The sequence below is a fragment of the Herpailurus yagouaroundi genome, unplaced genomic scaffold (genome assembly GCF_014898765.1).
Source record: "Herpailurus yagouaroundi ecotype Mexico unplaced genomic scaffold, PumYag 139, whole genome shotgun sequence".
Lineage (NCBI taxonomy): Eukaryota > Metazoa > Chordata > Mammalia > Carnivora > Felidae > Herpailurus > Herpailurus yagouaroundi.
Window position 1 is genome coordinate 49127978 of NW_024412394.1, and position 20296 is coordinate 49148273.

The following is a 20296-nucleotide window of genomic DNA, read 5'->3' on the forward strand; positions in this document are numbered from 1 at the left end:
AGACAGAGCATGAATGGGCGAGGGACAGAGAGAGAGGGAGACACAGAATCAGAAGCAGGCTCCAGGCTCTGAGCCATCAGCCCAGAGCCCGACGCGGGGCTCAAACTCACAGACCGCGAGATCGTGACCTGAGCTGAAGTCGGACGCTTAACCGAGCCACCCAGGCGCCTCAATCATTTCCCTTTCAAATTATAGCCATAACTAATGACTGAGCTGCAAAGTTCCTTGTTCTCTAGGCTTATTTATACCTGACTCCCTAAAGCCTTAGTATTCTTAGGGTTCCATGGATCACAGATTGAAACCATTACTTAGTAAAAACATTGATGTGTAAAATTTAATATTGAAAACAAAGGGAAATGGGGGTGAGCTTCTGTAAACTGTATGTGTATTTCACACATATGAAAACATACCTGTTCTTCATTTTCAATCTGGTCACTCACATCCTTCATGCCCTCGCCTTCCCCAATTCCACCTCCCTCATAGTCATGGAACTCAGTTGCTCCCTCTCCTGCTGAATCTTCCATGAATTCTTTGGGCAGGCAAAATCCCTTAAAAATAAAAGAGTGAACAGTTAAGTACAAAAGTAATTAAAACAACAAAACAAAAACAAAAACAAACAAAAAAAAGGATTTCTCGTCCTGATACCAAAAAAAAAATTGTTAGCTTTTTTTAGCTCAATATTTTAAATCTGATGGGAATATATACAGTAAACTTTTGACATTGTTTTCCTCCTCGATAACAGTTATTATGCAGTTTCAAAGCTTGACATCAGATTTAACATATCAGGTTTTGACTCTGTAGAGGCCTTTTAGTGTGTGGTAATTTTTCATTTGGCAAGACAAAACTCTTAATGAATTATACTTGGACAGCACCTAGGAGTAAGTCATTGAGCAAGGGTAGAGCCTCTCAGTGTCTAAATCCCAAAGGGATTTTGTCATTCTTTATTTACTTCTCAAATTAGTAAGACTAAGAGGAGAAAGAGGAGGGAGACAAGACATGTAACCCTGGAGGTTCAGCAACTTGAAACAGATGCAACAGGTTTCATTTTTACTTCAAAAATTGAATAAAATTTGGTATGGTGCTTCTCAAGTAAAATGTTAGTTTTAATATAAAAAGAATATGCCCCTCCTTCAACTCTTGAGCTAAATCTATCATTCCTGGGGTAGGTGCTACATCTAGCCTCAGCTGTTTTCTGCCAAGGCACCTGGCTGGCACAGTATAGGGGCTAGAGTCAAGAACAGGTCAGACACAGAAACACTCATCAAGTGTTAACAAAACTGTTTCGTGTTGGAAAATAGTTTGGAAAGAAAAATCAACTGCTAGCATGTGGGACAAAAATAAATAGAAAAACAAGTAGAAGAAAATAGTGGCTCTCTCCCATCCAAGTACTAACCAGGCCCGACCCTGTTTAGTTTCCGAGATCAGATGAGATCGGGAGAGTTCAGGGTGGTACGGCCGTAGACAAAAATAGTGGCTCTCAATCAGGAATTTTATCAACAAGCTATCAAGTTGTCAATCCGAGGATGGAAATGTATTAAAAAATAAGCTGCCAACTAACAAGAAATTAAGATCCCAAACCTGCAAATACCGATTGTGACTCAGTTACAAAGAAACAGCTTTCCATGGATTAAGTGTTATAATTATGACATAGATCTATTATCTTTAGCACTGAGTCTAACCTACTTTCAATTTCCCTCAGGACTACTCAGAAAGGATATGAATACAATCTGGATACTTAAAAACGTAAAGGAAAGGCAAACTCACTATCAGGACATGTATTCTTAGAAAGCTGACTGAGGGGGACCTGGGTGACTTAGTTAAGGGCCCGACTTCGGCTTAGATCATGATCTTGTGGTGAGTTCAAGCCCCACATCGGGCTCTGTGTTGACAGCTCAGAGCCTGGAGCCTGCTTCATATTCTGTGTCTCCCTCTCTCTCTGTCCCTCCCCTGCTCATGCTCTCTCTCTCTCTCTCTCAAAAATAAATAAACATTTAAAATAGGTTCAGGTACAGGCAAAACATGACTGTACGAGGCGGAGATTCAGAGGTCCTTCTGCAGGGCACATCACTCACAGTAGCTACATCTGGAATAGCGGAAGGGCTCCCAACACTTTGCTTATATTAAAACCCCCACACCCCACTCCAAAACACAGGCCAAAGTCATTCTAAAACCTGTCAGACAAGAGCAACAGCACAAGTGGACAAACAGAACTGACCCAAATCTCAGGGTATGCTCACCATACACTGTCCTACCGCTCTTTTGCATATGGTATATTTTCCAAGGAGTGATGAGATGTGAGACCGGCTCAGTGCCCATCAGACAGAAGGAGCAAGTAAGACATTCATTTATTTATTACTCAACAAATACACACATTCGTCCTCTACATACACTGCATGGGCTTGTCTTCCATTTTTAAACCCTTTCTAATATTCCAGTTACTCAGAATTAAGAACTCTTGACTATTTATAAGAAGCCTAAAGCCCATCTTTAATTTGTAAATTCCTATCTTCAAGTGACTCTTACGAGTATTGTACTTAGATTTGGAGAAAATCTTAGAATACTAAGGAAATCAAAATAAAACAAAAAGTATATTCAATTGAAGGTAGTTCTCACAAAAATGCTAAGGAGTGTGGGCAGATCTCATTTTACAAACAAGGAGACTAAGGTTAAGGATAGCCTCTGGAGTTTAGGGATTTCATCAGTGGGGGACCTGCAGGTTCCAAGACCTTAGTGGAAACAGGCATAGCGAAAGGGTGCTGGACAAAGCCCTAAAAAATCCACAGGGAGAGCAAATGACCTCCAGCTGTTTGTGAATGTCCTAAATAAAAGCCTGTGAAAGCAAGCACTTAATGGCTACCAAGTATTTGGTACTGGCTGCACCAGGGTGCTTCACATGAACAGTCCTTACCTCCTGGGCGAGCTCTGTAAAGACCTGGGCAAGAACAGAGAGCAGCTTTGCAGTGCTACGGTGAGTTGCCAAAGACATGGTCAGGAAGAAGAGGACGAGGTCTGAGTACCTGGAGAGCATGGGCACCAGACGCACCAACAAGCAGCAGGATTGGCTGAAGAACTGCGGGCAAAAGATCACAAGGCCTGGTCACACTATGTAATGGGTGCTGGGTTTTCCCCGTAATAAAAATGTTCTGGAACTAAACAGCAACAGTCATTGCACAATGTTGTGAATGCACTAAATGCCACTGATGGTAAGTTTTATGTATATTTTCTCTCTTACACACACACACGCACGCACGCCTCTACTATTTCTTCCGTCTTCACACAAACCTTCACAAAAGTATGCTTTAAATTCTCTCACTTACAATCCATTTACTTAATAAAGTGCACTGGGTTTTTTTTTTTTTTTTTTTTTGAATAAGATGTTTAATAAACGAATTCTATTCAGAATCAAAGTTGGCACTGGAGTCAGTGCTACAGACTTACAATGTCCTACAAAATAAGTTGCTTCTCTGGAATATTATGGAGATGGCAACCTCCCCCTTTGCTAGCTTGTTGTGAAGGGAAAGGTATTTGCAGAGTGTGGCGATTCATTAGCTGATGGCAGCAACATCCACCATTAACATCAAACACCCAAGAAAATATGTGGTTAGGGTATGAAAGAATCCCCAAGATGACAGATACTCTGGGTTGCTAGCATTTTTTTTGCATCTATGCATCTTAAAACTATAACCCTTAGCTAGCAAGCCCTAAGCTTTTCACAGTTTGTCAGTCATGTTTACCTGCATAAAGAAAACAAATTTTGAGTGATTTTTGCCCCCAAAGGCCTGCTTTGGGAGCACCTACATGGAGCAAAGTGAAACCCACTCTGGATGGCAAGAAGCTTCTGAAGTACTGCTGGTTACCGTGTGTTTTGCTGCTGTGCCATCTTCACCGTACGATTTCAGCCTCTCCAACAGCTCAGAGACAGCAGAAATGATTTTCTGCACATGCAGAGTGCTCACGTCGGCCCACAAATCATCCTCTAACAGTTTTGTTAGATGTCCTGATTGCAGTCCCTCCAACCCTGCTGCCCCTTTCATTCACAGAAAAGGAAGACATGATGAGTAACACAAAAGAAACCCTTTTCATCTCCATTCACGCACTCATCATTCCCAATATCTGTCCTTAAATATTTAGCCACAAAGGGGCGTCTGGGTGGCTCAGTCAGTTGAGAGCCCAACTTTGGCTTGGTCTTGATCTTGTGGTTTGTGGATTTGAGCCCTGCATCGGGGTCTGTGCTGACAGCTCAGAGCCTGGAGCCTACTTCAGACTCTGTATCTCCCTCTCTCTGCCCCTCCCGACTCGTGCTCTGTCTCTTTCTCTCAAAAATAAACACAAAAAAATTTTTTTTAAATATTTAGCCAGAAAAATAAATTTAAAAATTAAATCAAGTAGAAAAATAGCTTTTGCTTGATTTCAGACATACCATCCTCTTCTTGTGGTCTGCTTTGGTCAGTGTTCTCCTCTGTCTTTTTACTGTTTCTTTCTGCTAAGTTCTGGATGGCACAAAGGATGGCCCGGATGGCAGTTTCCACCTGTTCTGAAAAATCTTCCACAAACCCTTCATCTAACATTTGGTTTCCTAGTAAGTAAGAAGGTGTAAAACAAACAAAAAACCCAATCATTTGCTCCAGTGCCTCTAGAAATCATTAACAATCCTCACTTGTTATTTTTACAAAACAGCCACCTGTTAACCACCTACTACGAGTGAGCCACAGTGTCAAACTGTGCTGAATACAAAGATGAATGAGACACATTCCTTGCTGAGGTGAATTACAAGTTTATCATCTTTTATTGAAAGTTCTGCTAGAAGAATGCCAAAACTACGAAAACAGTTAATATGCTGTATATAACCACCAATTTAGTCCAAATATCAGCCCTCAGCTTTCCAGTCTCAGAAAGAACTGTCTGCTAACAGCGAGTGAGCCCGTGCTGTCTCCCTACATGTGTGCTACAAAGTGACATGATCAACTCAAAGGCAAGGTACTCAAAGAAATGAGGCAGAGAGGTGCCTGGGTGGCTCAGATGGTCGACTCCGACTCTGGATTTTGGCTCAGGTCATGATCTCATGGTTCATGAGTTCGAGCCCTACATGGGGCTCTGCACCGACAGTGTGGAGCCTGTTTGGGATTGTCTCTCTCTTCCTTTCTCTCTCTCAAAATAAATAAATAAACTTTAAGAAAAAAGAGAAATGAGGCAGAAAGAGTTAAGAGCTAGGGGTTCCAACCACACCTATCTGCCTTAGAACCCTGGACAGATATGTCTGGAACAAAACATAATGTGTCTTTAGGATAGTCTAGATTTAAATCTGTAAGACATCACTCCTACACCAGGCTTTGACTCCCTTACTGAGTGACAGACAGTCTTACCACTTTGGCTTCCTGAAGCAAGTAGATGTGTCTTCCAGGAAGTAAAGTCATCTGTGGCTTTATTGATTTCTCCTCTTAAATAGTCCAGGCTCTCAACTAATGCCATTTGTTGGTCTGTTTGCTCAACTTGTATCCTGGGAATAATGAACAAGGACTCTAGTCCTTGCAAATGAACTGACACCTGGGACAGGCAACTCAGCCCAGAAGAACAAACTTCAAAATCTTTCCTGCAACAACAGAAATTCAACAATGTTGAGAAGAAGGGGCTACCATAAACACACACACACACACCCCGCTCCTTCCATCCACTAAAATGTGAGCAGGGGAGAATTCACTGTACCTCAAGAGTAACAGCTAGACATACGCTACAAAGCACTATGAAGGTCCACAGAAAAACAGAATTGAAATAAAATAACCTTTCATCATTTTATCCCCTTACTAAACTCTGAGCAAGCACCCAAGCACAAAGAGGGACAGTACAGACATAGCCATACTCACCAAGAATGAAAGAGAGTCTCACAAGACTGCTGCCTGATTTTGTCAACATCAGCTTTCACTGTTTTAATGGTTTTCAGCATCTCTGTTAATCTTGCAGTTGACTGTTGCCAAAGCTCGTCCTGTTTCCGCATCCAGCAACCAGAGGGCAGCTGATTTCGAGGTAGTGGGGACGGGCAACTCAATTCTGACGGGATGAGGTCCTGTATGGCTCCAGAAAGCTGGCCGTTGGTGAGCTCTGGTCCTTCTGGGTAGGGGGCAGAAGGCTGACCCTGTACCTGGGCACCACTGTGGCCTGGAGTTGGCCCTGCACTGGGGCAGCACTGGAGGAGCAAGGAGAGCTGCTCAAGCAGGATCTGGCTCTGCATGGCCAGATGCTGCAGCCTTTCTGTCCACTGCTGCACACCATCCTGAGGGGGGAAGGCCACCGGGTAGACCAGCGGCTCAGTCAGCCTGCCATGAATCTCCTGAACACAGCCAAGGAGGTTCCTGTGCAGAGAAACCCATGGAGAAATCATGTGTCACCTTAAACTGCATCGCCATGTTGTTTTTAACAATAACTTCATTTGTTTCTGAACAAAGTATGGGCTTTTTCACATAATCAAGGAGAGAACCCCCATAGTTAAGACTGTTATAACGCCCTTTGAAATACTTAAACACAACCTTCTGAAGACCGAAAGCAAGTGTCTTCAGTCTTACACAAGTGTCAAAACTCACTGCTTATCACCTACCCCCTTACAGCTTTTTCCCATCTAACAGTCAAATCACTGCAGTGATTTCAACCATTACTTAAAAAAAAAAAATCTAGTAAACGTGGTATACTTTGTTAGATAAACCCTTATTCGTTGCGGCCAAAGTGATTACAATCTGGAAATACCACCTCTCAACCAAGAATCCATTCAAAAAATGATGACAGGCTTCCTAACTGTCCTCGTCTTTTAAATATTTAATTCCACTGAGGAACCTCCATGCATGGCTCAGCAAATTGCAACTCTGTGGTCCAAAACCCCCCATGAACTGAAGCAGTCTCAAATCTAATCTATGCCCAGAGACAGATGCTACAATACCATACACACAATCCTGTCACGCAATCTGATGGACTGTCAACCACAAACCCCCTCTCTCCAGACCAAGGTGTACTTCAGCCATGGCAATTTTATCTAATTCAGCCCCCGAACTCATCTCCCAGGGCCCATTCTCCCAAGAGGTGCTGCCACAACCACAGGGCAGAAGCACATCACCAAAAGCAAGGGGAAGAGCTAAGAGGAACCCCATCTGCTTCTCTGGGTCTCAAAAGTTCATTTCCAAATTGAGAGCAGACTCACACAATTGTTCCTAATTCATGCCACAAACCCAACTAACTAGTTCGTGAATACCTGAGGAGGATCCACTGCTCAGTCAGCGTGGTCAGGGAGCGCCGCTGTTGGATAAGCACCTTCATCAGATGTGCCGAGAACCCTTTGCATCGCTCGACGTTGCTCATGCCCAACTCCTGCAAAGGGGAAATGGAAACATGCCAAAGGAATTACTGGCAAACATCACCACACACGCAGGTGTCACCAGAAAGCAGTTTCATCCAAAACTCGCTGGGGAAAGTGCCTTTTAATTGGATAAGCTTTGGATATGCTGCAGTCTAGAGGCAACACATTCATCTTTCTAAGCAGTGCTTCTCAAATTGTGCTTCCACAAATCACTGATGTTCCATCAATAGGAACTAGATTTAACACTGAGACACCTGAGTGGTTCAGCTGGTTAAACATCTGACTCTAGATTTTGGCTCAGGTCTTTAGTCTCACAGTTTGTGAGTTCGAGCCCCGCATCGGGCTCCACGCTGGCAGTGTGGAGCCTAGTTGGGATATTCTCTCTCTGTGTCTCTCTCTCTCCCCTTCTCTCCGCTGCTCCCCAGCTCGCTCTAAGTAAATAAATAAACTAAAACAAAACAAAACAAAAAAAGAACTAGTTTAACTTCAAAATTAGTGGCCTTTTCTCAATTCACAAGAGGAAAACTATCTGAAGATGGCATTCTCCACATGAAGCTTTTCTTATATAACCTCTTTTCTAAATGTTTTATTTATTTTTGAGAGTGTGTGTGTGCATGAGTGCATGTGGGGAAGGGGCAGAGAGAGAGAGAGAGAGAGAGAGAGAGAGAGAGGAAGACAGAGGATCCGAAGCAGGCTCTATGCTGACAGCAGTGAGCCCACGAGGTGCTCGAACTAACAAACCCTGAAATCATGACTCCAGCCGAAGTCAGATGCTCAATCGACTGAGCTACCCAGGCACCCCTTACATAACTTTTCTTATGCATTTGGTCTTGTTGGCAAACGTAAGTAATAGAATTTATGATAAAATGCTTTCTGATTAAGCACAAAATTACACTGATTTATACTGTTAAGTTTAATGTTCTGCAAAAAGCTAAGTCATGTTCTGTAATGGGCTCTGATCACTTGGTAAGACCTGAGAGTGCTGCCCTGGAGGAACAAAATAGGAGCTTTCCCTGGGCCCCGGCAATTCTGAGGTTCTTTCACCTACCTTGGCAGGAGCTGCTAAGGCTGCACTAAGCCTGGCGTGCCGTGCAAGAGAGCGAAAGAAGTACTTCTGGCATCCATCCCATGAAGAGGAGATTTCTGTCAGCAGCCTAGAAATCAACATGATATACTTAATTAAAACCACTATTTCCCATCAAAGATCCTGAAGACTCAGAGATTGGTATTATTTAGTCACAACCAAAAGCTAAGGGTGCGAATAGATTCATTTCTGTGAGGTCTCATTCAGTCAGGTGCTCATTAGTCCTTTATGCAAAGAATGTATTACATACTTAACAATGGAAGTATAGAGGGAAAATAAATTCTGATGACAATATAGTTTCCTTAATGAAAACTTCATAACTATCTTAGGAGTGGAAGCTAAAGGTCATAAATTCTGATGCCCACGGGGGCCAAGCAGTTAACATAAATGATTAAGGACAGACAAGCACAAAATGATACATGGCAATGACAGCCGACCTCAATGTGGGAAAAGCAACAGGACTGTTTGCAAACTGTAGTGATCTGGAGAGCATGTGTCCTGTCCAAAGGAGGGAGCTACAGTTTAACTTTCTCACAGGAAAGCAAATCCAATTGGCCCAATCTTCCTGAAAAACTGAAATTCAGAATATTTATTTATTTATGTAAAATTTCTACTTTGGGGATGCCTGGCTGGCTCAGTCAGAAGAGCATGTGACTCTTGATCTCAGAGTTGTGAGTTTGAGTCCCATGATGGGTGTAGAGATTACTTAAATAAATCTTAAAAATAAAATTTCTACTTTTTATAATGCTGTGTTGAATTAAACTTTAAAGCACTCAGAGGGCCACTGAGCAAACAAAATACAAATGTATGTGTACCCAGCTCATGCAAATCATCTATTTACAACCACTTCTGCCACAGTTATGAACACAGAGGTAACTCTGTCTCAAAATTTATAGGTTCTCAAATTGAAGAATACATTAGAAATTATAAAGAATTTATATATGAAATAGCTAAAAATGTGGCCATTCTCTCACAGATTTTCGCCTATGAATTCAAACCAAGTGAGGAGACCTCAGGAAAATCAGAGGACCAAAAAAATAACGGGAGAGGTGAATACAAGGAGAAAGAAAAAGAAAAAAGAAAAAAAAAAAGTCTCTTACTGAATGCTCACCACGTGCCTGATGCAGAGCCAGAGCCAGGCACTTTTTAAAATGTTATCTTTACAGCAATGCTAGGAGAGAGGTATTCTACCCCCATTTTGGCAAATGAAGACATGAAGCTTAAATGACTTGCTCCATTTATAATTTAAAAAACAAACCTAGAATCAGCCTGAGTGCTGCTGACTACAGACAATGCACTCCGGAGATCTAACGGGTGAAGATGAAGCATCTCTTGAGGGTTTTTTGAACGGGCCCAGGCAAGACCTTTGCGATATGACAAACCTAGGAAGTAAATAGCATGCATTTAAGTAAAGGAACTCAGAAGAGAATGACTGTGCTATGCCCCACCCCATCCCACTGCTACTGTGACTCTAAAAATAAAGTCCTTGGAATAGCACCACCCAGGAGCTTGTTAGAACTCAGGCTGACAGGCCCTGCCCTGCCCCTACTACAACAGAACCCCTGCATTTAACAAGATTCCCTGAGTCATTGGAACATACATTAAAGTTTGAGAATTTGCTCTCTAAGCTACATTGGAAGGGTGGGTGCCATACAACATATGGTGATGAAAACAAAGCATGGTTTCTGAGAACCTTCGTTACAAAACTGTGAAAATATTTGGGACTCACAAATGGTTGGTTCATCACATGGATTTCATATGTGTGACTGAACTCTCAGAATGGCATTTCAAAACCTTGCCTACTGCCTCCTGCTTTCCACCACCCCAATCGTCTCTAGAAATTCCCCCCCACATCACCCACGTTGTTTTCCTCCCTAAGAGCTGGTGATCATTCTTCATCAGGTTTCAAATGAGAACCATACCAGTTTTGGCAAGGTGTTGAAAGAGGTCTGCTAAAGCTCGCTGCTTCCGCAGGAGAATATGCTTGGCTTCTGACCGCTGCTTCTCCTTCTCTGCAGAGGGCTCCACCTTCAAGCTCTGCAGCTCACTCACAGAGGAAATCACTTCACCTAAGGAAATAACAAGGAGGAAATACCGAAATCCCACAGTCTAATTAACATGTTAAACTACTCAGACCCAGGACATCGTGGGACACGAGAACCAGGTGACACTCATCTTTACAGCTCTGATAACTAGCACAGTCCTTAGCATTTGGTAAATTCTAAATTAAAGGTGCATGGAAATAGAAAATACTCATGGAATTCATCCCTCTTGACAACAAACAAACCAAATAAAAGTAGTTTTTCTTTTTTTAATTTATGGGGTTTAAAAATAGGCAAAAAAGCACTTGTTGAACACTATGTGCAGCAATTTATAGTAAGAATTTAAATCATATATTTCCCATAAATAGGATACATCCTGAGGTCCTATCCTGTACCTGGTTCGTGGTTGATGTTCCCTTACTCTGTACAACTCCAGGAGCACTGATTTACAGCTGTTTGGAGAGGCTCAGAAAGGTCTAGTCACTTACTAAAGTTCATTCAGCTAAAGAGTGACTAGAAGACAGGACACAAACCCTGGCCAAACTGACTCTGAAACCCAAATTCTTTCTCCAGCACCACACTGCCTTGCTGAATACCCATGGGTGGCTGTAACATGAGGCTGCTGCCTGCCTGCCACAGGGAGTGTTATGGACTGTGTCCCCCAAAATTCATGTTAGAGTCCTAACCCCCAGTGCCTCAGATTATGAGTGTATTTGGAGATAAGACCTTTAAAGAGGTAATTAAGGTAAGGTGAGGCAACATGGGTGGGCCCTAATCCAACCTGACTGATGTTCTTAACAGAAGAGTAGGACATGGGAGAACATGTGAAAACACAGAGGGGAAACAGAGCAGCCAAGGGGACAGACCTCAGAAGAAACCAAACCTGCAAATACTTTGATTTCATATGTTTAACTTCCAGAACTGTTTAGAAAACTAACTTTTCTTGTTTAAGCCACCCTATATGTGATACTTTAAGGTAGCTCTAACAAACTAACACGGACATTCTAGTCTTCCAGAAGAAAGCAAGTGTAGTGGACACCATTATATGGACATTGTAGGAAAGTCAGAGAATTCTTTGCATCACAGAGTGGGTACCCTTTCCAGAAGATGCACATGGGACCTGTATCCCATTCATTTCGATCATCAGGATCAGGTAGGCAGATCATCTTTAGCAATGGATATATATAATAGGCTATTGTTCTAACAAGTTTTTTTTTTTAATGTTTATTTTTTTGAGACAGAGAGGGAGAGAGAGAAAGAGATATGGAGTGCACACATGCATATGTGCACAAGCAGGGGAGGGGCAAAAAGAGGGGGTGAGAGAGAATCCCAAGCAGGCTCCACACTGTCAGCTCAGAGCCTAGCTTGGGGCTCGATCCCACACACTGTGAAATCATAACCTGAGCTGAAATCAAGAGTCAGATGCTTAACCAACTGAACCACCCAGGCACCCCCAACAAGTTTTAAAAATAAAGAGCTCCCTGAGATCACATTGTAGCCTCATTGAAGAAGGACCAGTTTCACTCTGACACCATACTCATGGGGGGTGATTAGGGGTGTAGACAGTGCTGGAGGATGACAAGACCTCAATCTATTAAGTTCTGGAATCCCTTCCCCAGCCACGGCTGTTATACTACAGAGCAAATCTCGGCTCTCAACTTCCCTGTGCAAAGACGACCAGCAGATGAAACTGCTACATCTCTCCACAGTGAGGAAAGCAAGAAAAGGACAGTGAGTGAATCTTCCTTCTCCTTTAACTCAAGGGAGACAATATTTGGAGAGGTAGGAACAGCTTACAGACTCTGAGAAACTTGTCTCTGTACCTCTTTATTCATGCCCCCAACCAAAGAGAGCTGATATAGACAAGGCTACTGCAGAAAATGGCATAACATAGCATTAGCTATGGACAAGATGGACAAGGTGAAAATTATAACAGCTTGTGTGGTCTCTGCTGGTTTCTGCGACTGGGCTCTGTTTTTTAGCCCACTTGTTTATTCAATTAACCGCTCAACACCACTGATGAGGTCAAAAAAAGGACATAGGTAGCAAATTCCCACGCTCTTGGGGGCACTAGAGAAAACAGAGCAAACCCCACCCTTTGCCCCTGGCTGCTGGCACTCACCAGTGAAGTGATCAAGGCCCTCCACTAGGTAAGGCAGACGGCTTTCCTTCATGAGCGTCAAGCACACCTTCCTCATTCGTTTCATGAGCTTTGGCAAGCGACGCAGCAGCTCTCCCTCCAAGGGGAAAGAAGCACCCTGACACTGTTCTGGAATCACAGCCTGTGAGACAGAGCACAGGTTAGTCTCACTGCCAAGAACAGTAACAGCACTCACCTGCACTGGTGCTAAATTTAAATGCCATACCCCTCTACACACACTCAGCTCAGTAAGTATTAAATCCTCTCCTCCCCAACTCTGAGGTCTCACAAGAACAAAAGCAGCATCACCAAAATTAAGATGTGTCCTGGATATTTAGAGAACCCTACTGCTGCTCCACGTGAGATCACTTAGAAGCACCCCGTCCCACCTGCGGCAATACTACCTGTGCTGGCGACCATTCTAGACTTTGGAATGTACTAGAACTGGTGCCTTTATGGTGCTGTGCTGCACTGCCTGTCTTGGACACACAAGTCGTACTTCTACCACCACCTCTTCCACCCTCCACTTTCTTCAATTCGATTAGGAGGAACCCAGATACTGGATAATGGGAAAAACTTTCGTCCACCGGGGCATACTTTCATTCCCCCCCACGCTCCCGCCGAAGAATCTCTGAAATTCCTATGCTGTCATCAACAGCAAATCAAAAATTTTGGTCAGCATGACAGAAATCAGTGAGCTGATGAATATAATCAAAAGAAAATGAACTTGGAGCCCACACCATATTTGTAGAACCACAGCATGGCTATATGCTCAATTTCTATTACACTTTCTGTACTTGGGAAATACTAAAAATAGCTTGAGGACTTCCACTGCTTACTCTATGGACCCACGACGGTAAGTACAGTAGGAAGGCAAAGGCTATTACTGTCCTGAGGTGTGCTCTCTGATCCCAAAGCTCTTTACATCTAAGGATATAATGTGGGACCACCCATTCTGCCATTCTGTAACAGACCTGCTCACCCAAAGTCTCCATAACTTACATTTTCTGGAATTTTGCAAGCCAGCTCTTAACTGTTGGTGCTTGAAGTTGGTCATGATGAGAGAATTTATACCATGGTCATCAGCAACCACTAAAATCAACCTATCATTGCAAACATTCACCTATACAGCAGCTTCATCATGTGGTAGCCCAAAGGCAGCTTCAATGGCATATTCCTCAACTGATGCTTTAAGTCTTCCATCACAGGAAGATGAAATCTTCACAGGTAAGCACAGAAAGTGCGTATTTCCCGTAGGCAAACATTAAACTTTCAGCACTAGGACTGATGCCTTTTGCCTTATTAGGTAGCAGTGTCAGACACACAGACAAGTGCTGTATTTGTCCAAAGAGCAAGATTTCAAAGGAATTGCCTTGCCCAGTTCTAGGGACATTCTTCCACATAAAGCACAGACCTCACTAGACTGGCCCAAGAATAAGCAAACACCATCTCATAAGGTATACCTGTGCAGCTACTGGCCGGGCCAACAGGGTCTCCCTCAGTGCCATGTTCAGACTCTGAATGGGGGATGCCTCGCTGGTGGCTGCTGGCTGTGACAAAAAGTCAGGCTGTTCCTCCTTGTCACTCTCCACCAAGGATGACCGGCAGGGTTCACTCAGGACGGCTTCAAATTTCTTCATGAATTTAAAGAGGGTCCTGGCCCCATGTAATGACAGATGAAGAGGAAAAGATGGATGGAAAGTGAGGAAATGTAAAATGGCATAATGCACACACATATAACTTAATAACCTTATCGTCTGTACGCATGAACCCCTTAGATACTCATAATCATCCTGTTTATTTTATTTTATTTTTTTTTTTAATTTTTTTTTTCAACGTTTATTTATTTTTGGGACAGAGAGAGAGCATGAACGGGGGAGGGGCAGAGAGAGAGGGAGACACAGAATCGGAAACAGGCTGAAGTCGGACGCTTAACCGACTGCGCCACCCAGGCGCCCCTCATCCTGTTTATTTTTTAAGGAAAAGTAAGGCAGGTATTGTCATCTCCTTTTTCTAGAAGTAAAAACTGAAGCCAGGAATGGGGGCATCACTTCACTCAAGGGAAGACAGCTAGTATGTAGCAGAAGTGCTTAGGCTGCTTTGTCTCGAGGCACACCAATTCTTTTTGTAGGCAGACTTTGCTTAAGGTGGTAGGGGATGCTGTCAAAAAGGCACACCCAAACAATCCAGTGCTTCATAATGAGTTCAAAGCAGCACTAAGGCCATTTGAACAATTTAATTTAGTCTTGCTACCTAGCATACAAAAACTCTCACCTTTAGTCACTCTGAACTTTTAAAAGATAAATTACCTGTGTGTCTTTTCCACAGATTGTTTAATGGACCAGAAGCTGACATCATTCCACTTGGATATCTTTACAAATTCCTGTAAGATAAATGAAGAACGAGGAATGGTAGCATTTTGTTTCTTTCTAAATCACCTGTTTACCGAAGACCAGAGCCCACTTCATCCCACATACAGGACTGTATACCAGTGAACAAGTAAAACAAGTCTAAAATGGGAACCCAGGTGTTTGTCAGAAAGCAATGAAAAGAGAGTGCTCCTATGATCAACATGTCACCTGATATGTGTTCAGCTTGTACCAGGGCTGCCTCCACAACCACTGAATTATCAAAAGATAGGACCCTCCTTTCCCCCAGGGCACCTTGATGACACACAACACTAGACGGCGTTCCTCTGAGGTGGAAAATCAGCCAGGGCAAGAGCGGGGGAGTGAACACTAACAGACGTTTGTGGCAATCTTCTTGAGAAGCCTTTGACGGGCCACTCCACTAACCCGTCACACACTTGGGACAGGTCAGCAATGGAGCCAATGCCACAGAATAAATCTTGCCATTCTACTTGGCAGTTGCAATGCTCTCCTCCATTCCCCAGAGCCCCCTGCTTCATAGTTAAATGGATAAAAGAAAAGAACTAAACAGAATTTGCTGATTTTGTTCTCCCAAGAGTAATCATTACAAAGCTGTTCATCTTACTTTAAGTTCTTTTTCTAGGGGGGAACGAAGTTCCACAATTTTGGCTTGGACCCGGTCAAAGAATTGCTTGTAATAATGGTACAAATTCCAAAGAACACTGCAAAGTGAATCTGGAAAAAATGAAAAGGAAACAAAAACACCACACTTGCTGCATGTGCTACTGGCTCCACCTGTGGGCTTCACATTTTAGTGACGCTCCTTGCTCTTTACTCTTCAGGCCATGAGATGACAGCACAACATTTCACAGGCATGTTATTTAACAGCTTATCAGGGAGTCTGAGTCTAGCAATTCCCGGAGATGCAGGCAGCCTGTCACCTCTACCCCATTTTTTCATTACAGCTTATACTGAATTTTGTTGCTCTTAAAGGTGATGTACTCAGATATTCCACTAAACACAATTTCAAACCCTTTCTTAGAATCTTATTGTAAAGTCAGCAGAAACTAAACCTGTTTTAAAAGATGGCCTATTAAGAGGTTCACCCTGACTGCTCATTCACATACAATCTATAGTCCTAGTTACATTTTCATCCAAATAGCTGTGGTCAGGGACAGTAACTGACAGTGTTTCCTATGCAGTTACTTGATATGTAGTAGAGCACTTGCTAGATCAAAGAATCTAATTATGGCCTGGATCAAGCAGAAGCTTAGCAGGACACCTACACTGTCGATACAGAAAGATGTGCAGCCTCAACATGCCAGTTCCCAAGATCTGCATTTGGCAATTTACCTCTGGCAGAGTTCATTAGTTTGGGCTTCATTTATAACCAGTTTGTACTTTTAATGTTGTTCTCTGTATCTAATGTGAATCACTTCAAACTAAGAGATGACTGAAAGCATCACATTTAAAACCTGGTATGCAATAAGATGCCTATCTTGTGAAGAATTCAAAGCCTAACCCATTTAAACAGTACAGTGTAAGAGTAAAGAAACACACACACACACACACCCCTCCTTACCCTTTCCTTCAACTTGAGGCATCAACAAGACATGACAATGGAAAACCAGTAACATCTGAAGCCGTATGTGGAATTCTCCCAGTGAGGATCCCTCTATAAATGCTTGTAATGTGCTGACCAGCAACATCAGGGTCATCTGCTTATCATCTTTAAAGATTCAAAGAAGAAAACATATGCACCTGCAACCATCACTTCATATTTGTAACATGCATGCAATCTACTATGGGACACACCGGGGCACGGCAGGAAAAGAGAGACCATAATTAAAGTGAAACTCTGAAGCATAGGTAAATTCCCAGCTGATATAAAAACAGCTCACTCGGGGTATGTGTTAAACGCACTCAAAACAGATTATGAAACTGAATTATAAGGTGCTTGTTTTAAGTAGGAAATGAAACACTTTTAACTCAAGCAGGTCAACTAGTACCCAAGAAAAAACATCTTCATTTTTGCCTGTCTCTTGGATATAGAGCATAAGGAAACCTTATGCCCAGCTCTCTAGACTCTGAACAAATCACGTAAACCTCTCAGAAATACCATGAAGTCCAATGATGCATCCCATGTAAAAGGAGTGGTGCGAGGAGACAAGGGAACAGGTAAATCCCTCATCTGCAGCACTCTACAATTAGCCTGCAACTTCTAAATATGCAGGGAATTTATGGACAGCTGTTACCTTCCTGCTCCTCTGTTTGTTCCTGCATGTGCTTCTCAAGCATCTGGTAGATGGAGAACCAGTGCTTGGTGGATTTCTCAGTATGGCGCTTCATGGTATTATCCAAACTCATAGACCAGCAGCTGAAACATGAGAGAAGAAGCCAAGCAGGCATTTAAGGAAACCCATTTGAAAGATCTGAAACCACAGAAGCAAAAGCTAAACATTCGCTATTCTCTCCTTCCAAGTGGAGATGGAGAAGCTACCTAGTTTGTCGCCTCAGGAATGTATGCCATTGTCTCTACTAAGGTTATTTTATTTTTTTAATTTTATTTTTTTAATGTCTATTTTTGAGAGAGAGAGAGACAGAGAGCAAGTGGGAGAGGGGGAGACAGAGACAGAATCCGAAGCAGGCTCCAGGATATGAGCTGTCAGCACAGAGCCTGATGTGGGGCTTGAACCCACGAGCTGTGAGATCATGACCTGAGCTGAGGTTGGACACTTAACTGACTGAGCCACCCAGATGTCCCTCTACTGAGGTCATTTTAAATGCCCTATTTGTTTTTTAAGTAGGCTCCATGCCCAATGTGGGGCTTGAACTCACAGCCCTGAGATCAAGAGTCAGACGCTCTACTGACTGGGCCAGCCAGGCACCCCTAATGCCCTGCTGTTTAACTCTGTGATTAATAACTGAAAAGTACATTCTCTATCTTACTACAGAAACCCTGCAGAAGCAAACTATCAAAAGATGAATGTCCCTACAGCACAAGTTCAGGAGGGGAAGGGAAGTGACAGATTATCACTTACTTCAGTTCCAGTTTACGCCAACGAATGATCGTCTGACTGACTAAATCAAGATGTTTCCGCAGAGACAGAGCTCGACTTGCATTCTCCTCCCAATCCTAAAAAACAAAGATAAAATTTACTGCTGGGCTCTTAAATAACTCTTGTGCTGATTTATCAATAGCAATGAGTGTAAATCCAGTGTATCTAGCTTCAAGTTGTTTCTAGTCACCTGACAGAATCAAGCAGAGCTGAGTTTAGAGGCAGGCAAAAAGTAAAGGATTTGGGAACCTGAGTGTGAATGCCTATTGCTAGACACGTGACCCCCTCCGAAGTGCAGAGCCCTAATGTGATCGTCAGGGAAGCACCAGATAGTTCAGAGGCTGTGAAAGGACTGAGGGGATGGGACGTGCAGGCACGTAGCTGGTCTGGAGGCCCACCTGGGAGCCCTGGAAGAGGGAGACTGCAGTACCAGTGGATGCTGTGTCCTACCCTTGAAAACAGGTGACACAGGCCCCTCACATGCCCCATAAGATAATGGCTTCACCTGTAATGATCTGACCCCATGCCAGAAAAACAAAGAGGCTTATTCTTCTCCAACCCAAACTATAACTTTCTGTCCCTCTGGCAATAATGTTGCCCCAAGATCATTTTTTTCAATTGATTACAAACTAAAATGAGGAAGAGAGAGAGAGAATTATCTTACCTGTGCCTTTGCTAGAAGGATCTCTAAGCCATTCAGAAACTTTGAGATAGGACTGGAAAGTGGGAAACTACGAATTCTGTCTATTACAACCAGCAGCTGCAGGAAAGAAAAAGAAAACGAAGAAAAGATCTAGGCATCTCTGTGGGAATACAATCACTCAAAGTCACAGGCCACTGAAAAGAGGCCTGATGAAAGTTTTATGCAAAGTCTCTACTTCACAAGCCCCTGTGAAAGCCACAGAGGCTTTCTAGGGCTGTGGATCAAAGATAAACACTTTATCTGCTGCATTACTCTGGAAAGAAGATGGACTTTGATATGATACTCTTTTTTTTTCTTTTTTTTAAAGTTTATTTACTTATTTTTTTAGTAATCTCTACAGCCAATGTGGGGCTTGAACTCATGACCCTGAAATCAAGAGTCACATTCTCTCTCAACTGAACCAGCCAGATGCCCCCAAAATAATAACTCTTAACCACTCTCCGCTGTTAAGAGTTACTAAAAAACTGGTTGAAGACCACAGAGTGAGGTCTGCGTTAAAACTGCCAATCTTGAAAAAGCCAGGCCTTTGCTAATGTGCGTATGTGTCTGAATAAAGAGGGCAATAGTACAGCAGCATTTTAACATGTCGACAGCAAACTCTGACCAACAAGTAAAATTAGCAGAATCCCAAACATCATTTATGTAACAGCAGTACAAACTGGTATGTCCATCCTGAAGTGAGTAGTGTCTCACTCAAGTGGGATTCTGTAAACCTTTGTTTATATACTGAAATGTGCACATGACTGCCCTGGGAGATGGCAGAGACCACACCCTCAGTGTTCCCTCCTCACAGGCTGCCCTACCTGCTCAAGGGCTGGGTGTTCCGGCCAATCCTGCAGCAGCTGACTGACAGCCTCTGAGAAACCCTGAAGCACAGGTTGACAATGCCTTGCTTCTGGGACATTGGGGTGCTGGTAGAAGTCATAGGGCCCATCAGGCTTCACTATCAGATCTGAGGCTGCCTCACCAAAGAGAGTGTTATGGGAAAGGGTACAGGCCAAAAGTTGGCTGCCCAGGAGTTGGTCATTCAGTTCAGCTCCTGTGAAGTTAACATCAGTACAGTCAGTGCACTTAGTAGGTTGAGCCATCAGGTTACAAAGATGTCAAACACATGCTCAGAAACAATAACTACTAGAACTAATGAAGCAGATTACGTCACAGTGCCAATCATGCCCAAAGCAACATAAGCCTAGAGGAGCAGGACCCTAGTATCATAGTAGTATCACCAAAATCTGCCAAGTTTCTCAGACATACAGAGGAACTCAGACACTGCCTGGCTGTTATTAAAAGAGTACAGAGTCTGGTTTGATGGATTCAAATTCCTGGCTTTTATAGCTGACTTGGTAGACAGAAATGAAAATTAAAGCTTCCTGCCTAATATCAAGGAGTAACTAATGAGGTCATACAGGAAACTGAACCAAACAATATTCTGTAAGCTTAATTTCTGAGTTCCCAGGTTTCTCCCAATAATAAATGATGGGAAAAGCACTAAAGCTATTACAGGCAAATTAGAAATAATACTGAGGAACAAAACTATTTAAACTAAGTCCATATCCTTGT

At 42.9% G+C, this 20296-nt stretch overlaps 1 protein-coding gene across 1 annotated transcript in view; it reads right to left on the reverse strand.

The window, feature by feature from the left end:
* Nucleotides 1-20296, reverse strand: part of MDN1 (midasin AAA ATPase 1) — a 174773-nt gene that overhangs the window by 24600 nt on the left and 129877 nt on the right. Inside the window, exons 66-84 of the mRNA XM_040474169.1 lie at nucleotides 19540-19775; nucleotides 18698-18793; nucleotides 18016-18110; nucleotides 17230-17351; nucleotides 16557-16703; nucleotides 15600-15709; nucleotides 14915-14988; nucleotides 14069-14261; nucleotides 12588-12747; nucleotides 10346-10492; nucleotides 9682-9805; nucleotides 8388-8493; nucleotides 7235-7350; nucleotides 5862-6347; nucleotides 5364-5590; nucleotides 4421-4576; nucleotides 3858-4027; nucleotides 2909-3070; nucleotides 411-548 (exon numbers count right to left, since the gene is read on the reverse strand). Coding sequence (XP_040330103.1) covers nucleotides 411-548; nucleotides 2909-3070; nucleotides 3858-4027; nucleotides 4421-4576; nucleotides 5364-5590; nucleotides 5862-6347; nucleotides 7235-7350; nucleotides 8388-8493; nucleotides 9682-9805; nucleotides 10346-10492; nucleotides 12588-12747; nucleotides 14069-14261; nucleotides 14915-14988; nucleotides 15600-15709; nucleotides 16557-16703; nucleotides 17230-17351; nucleotides 18016-18110; nucleotides 18698-18793; nucleotides 19540-19775 — 3065 coding nt within the window. The remainder of the gene's footprint in view (nucleotides 1-410; nucleotides 549-2908; nucleotides 3071-3857; nucleotides 4028-4420; nucleotides 4577-5363; nucleotides 5591-5861; nucleotides 6348-7234; nucleotides 7351-8387; nucleotides 8494-9681; nucleotides 9806-10345; nucleotides 10493-12587; nucleotides 12748-14068; nucleotides 14262-14914; nucleotides 14989-15599; nucleotides 15710-16556; nucleotides 16704-17229; nucleotides 17352-18015; nucleotides 18111-18697; nucleotides 18794-19539; nucleotides 19776-20296) is intronic.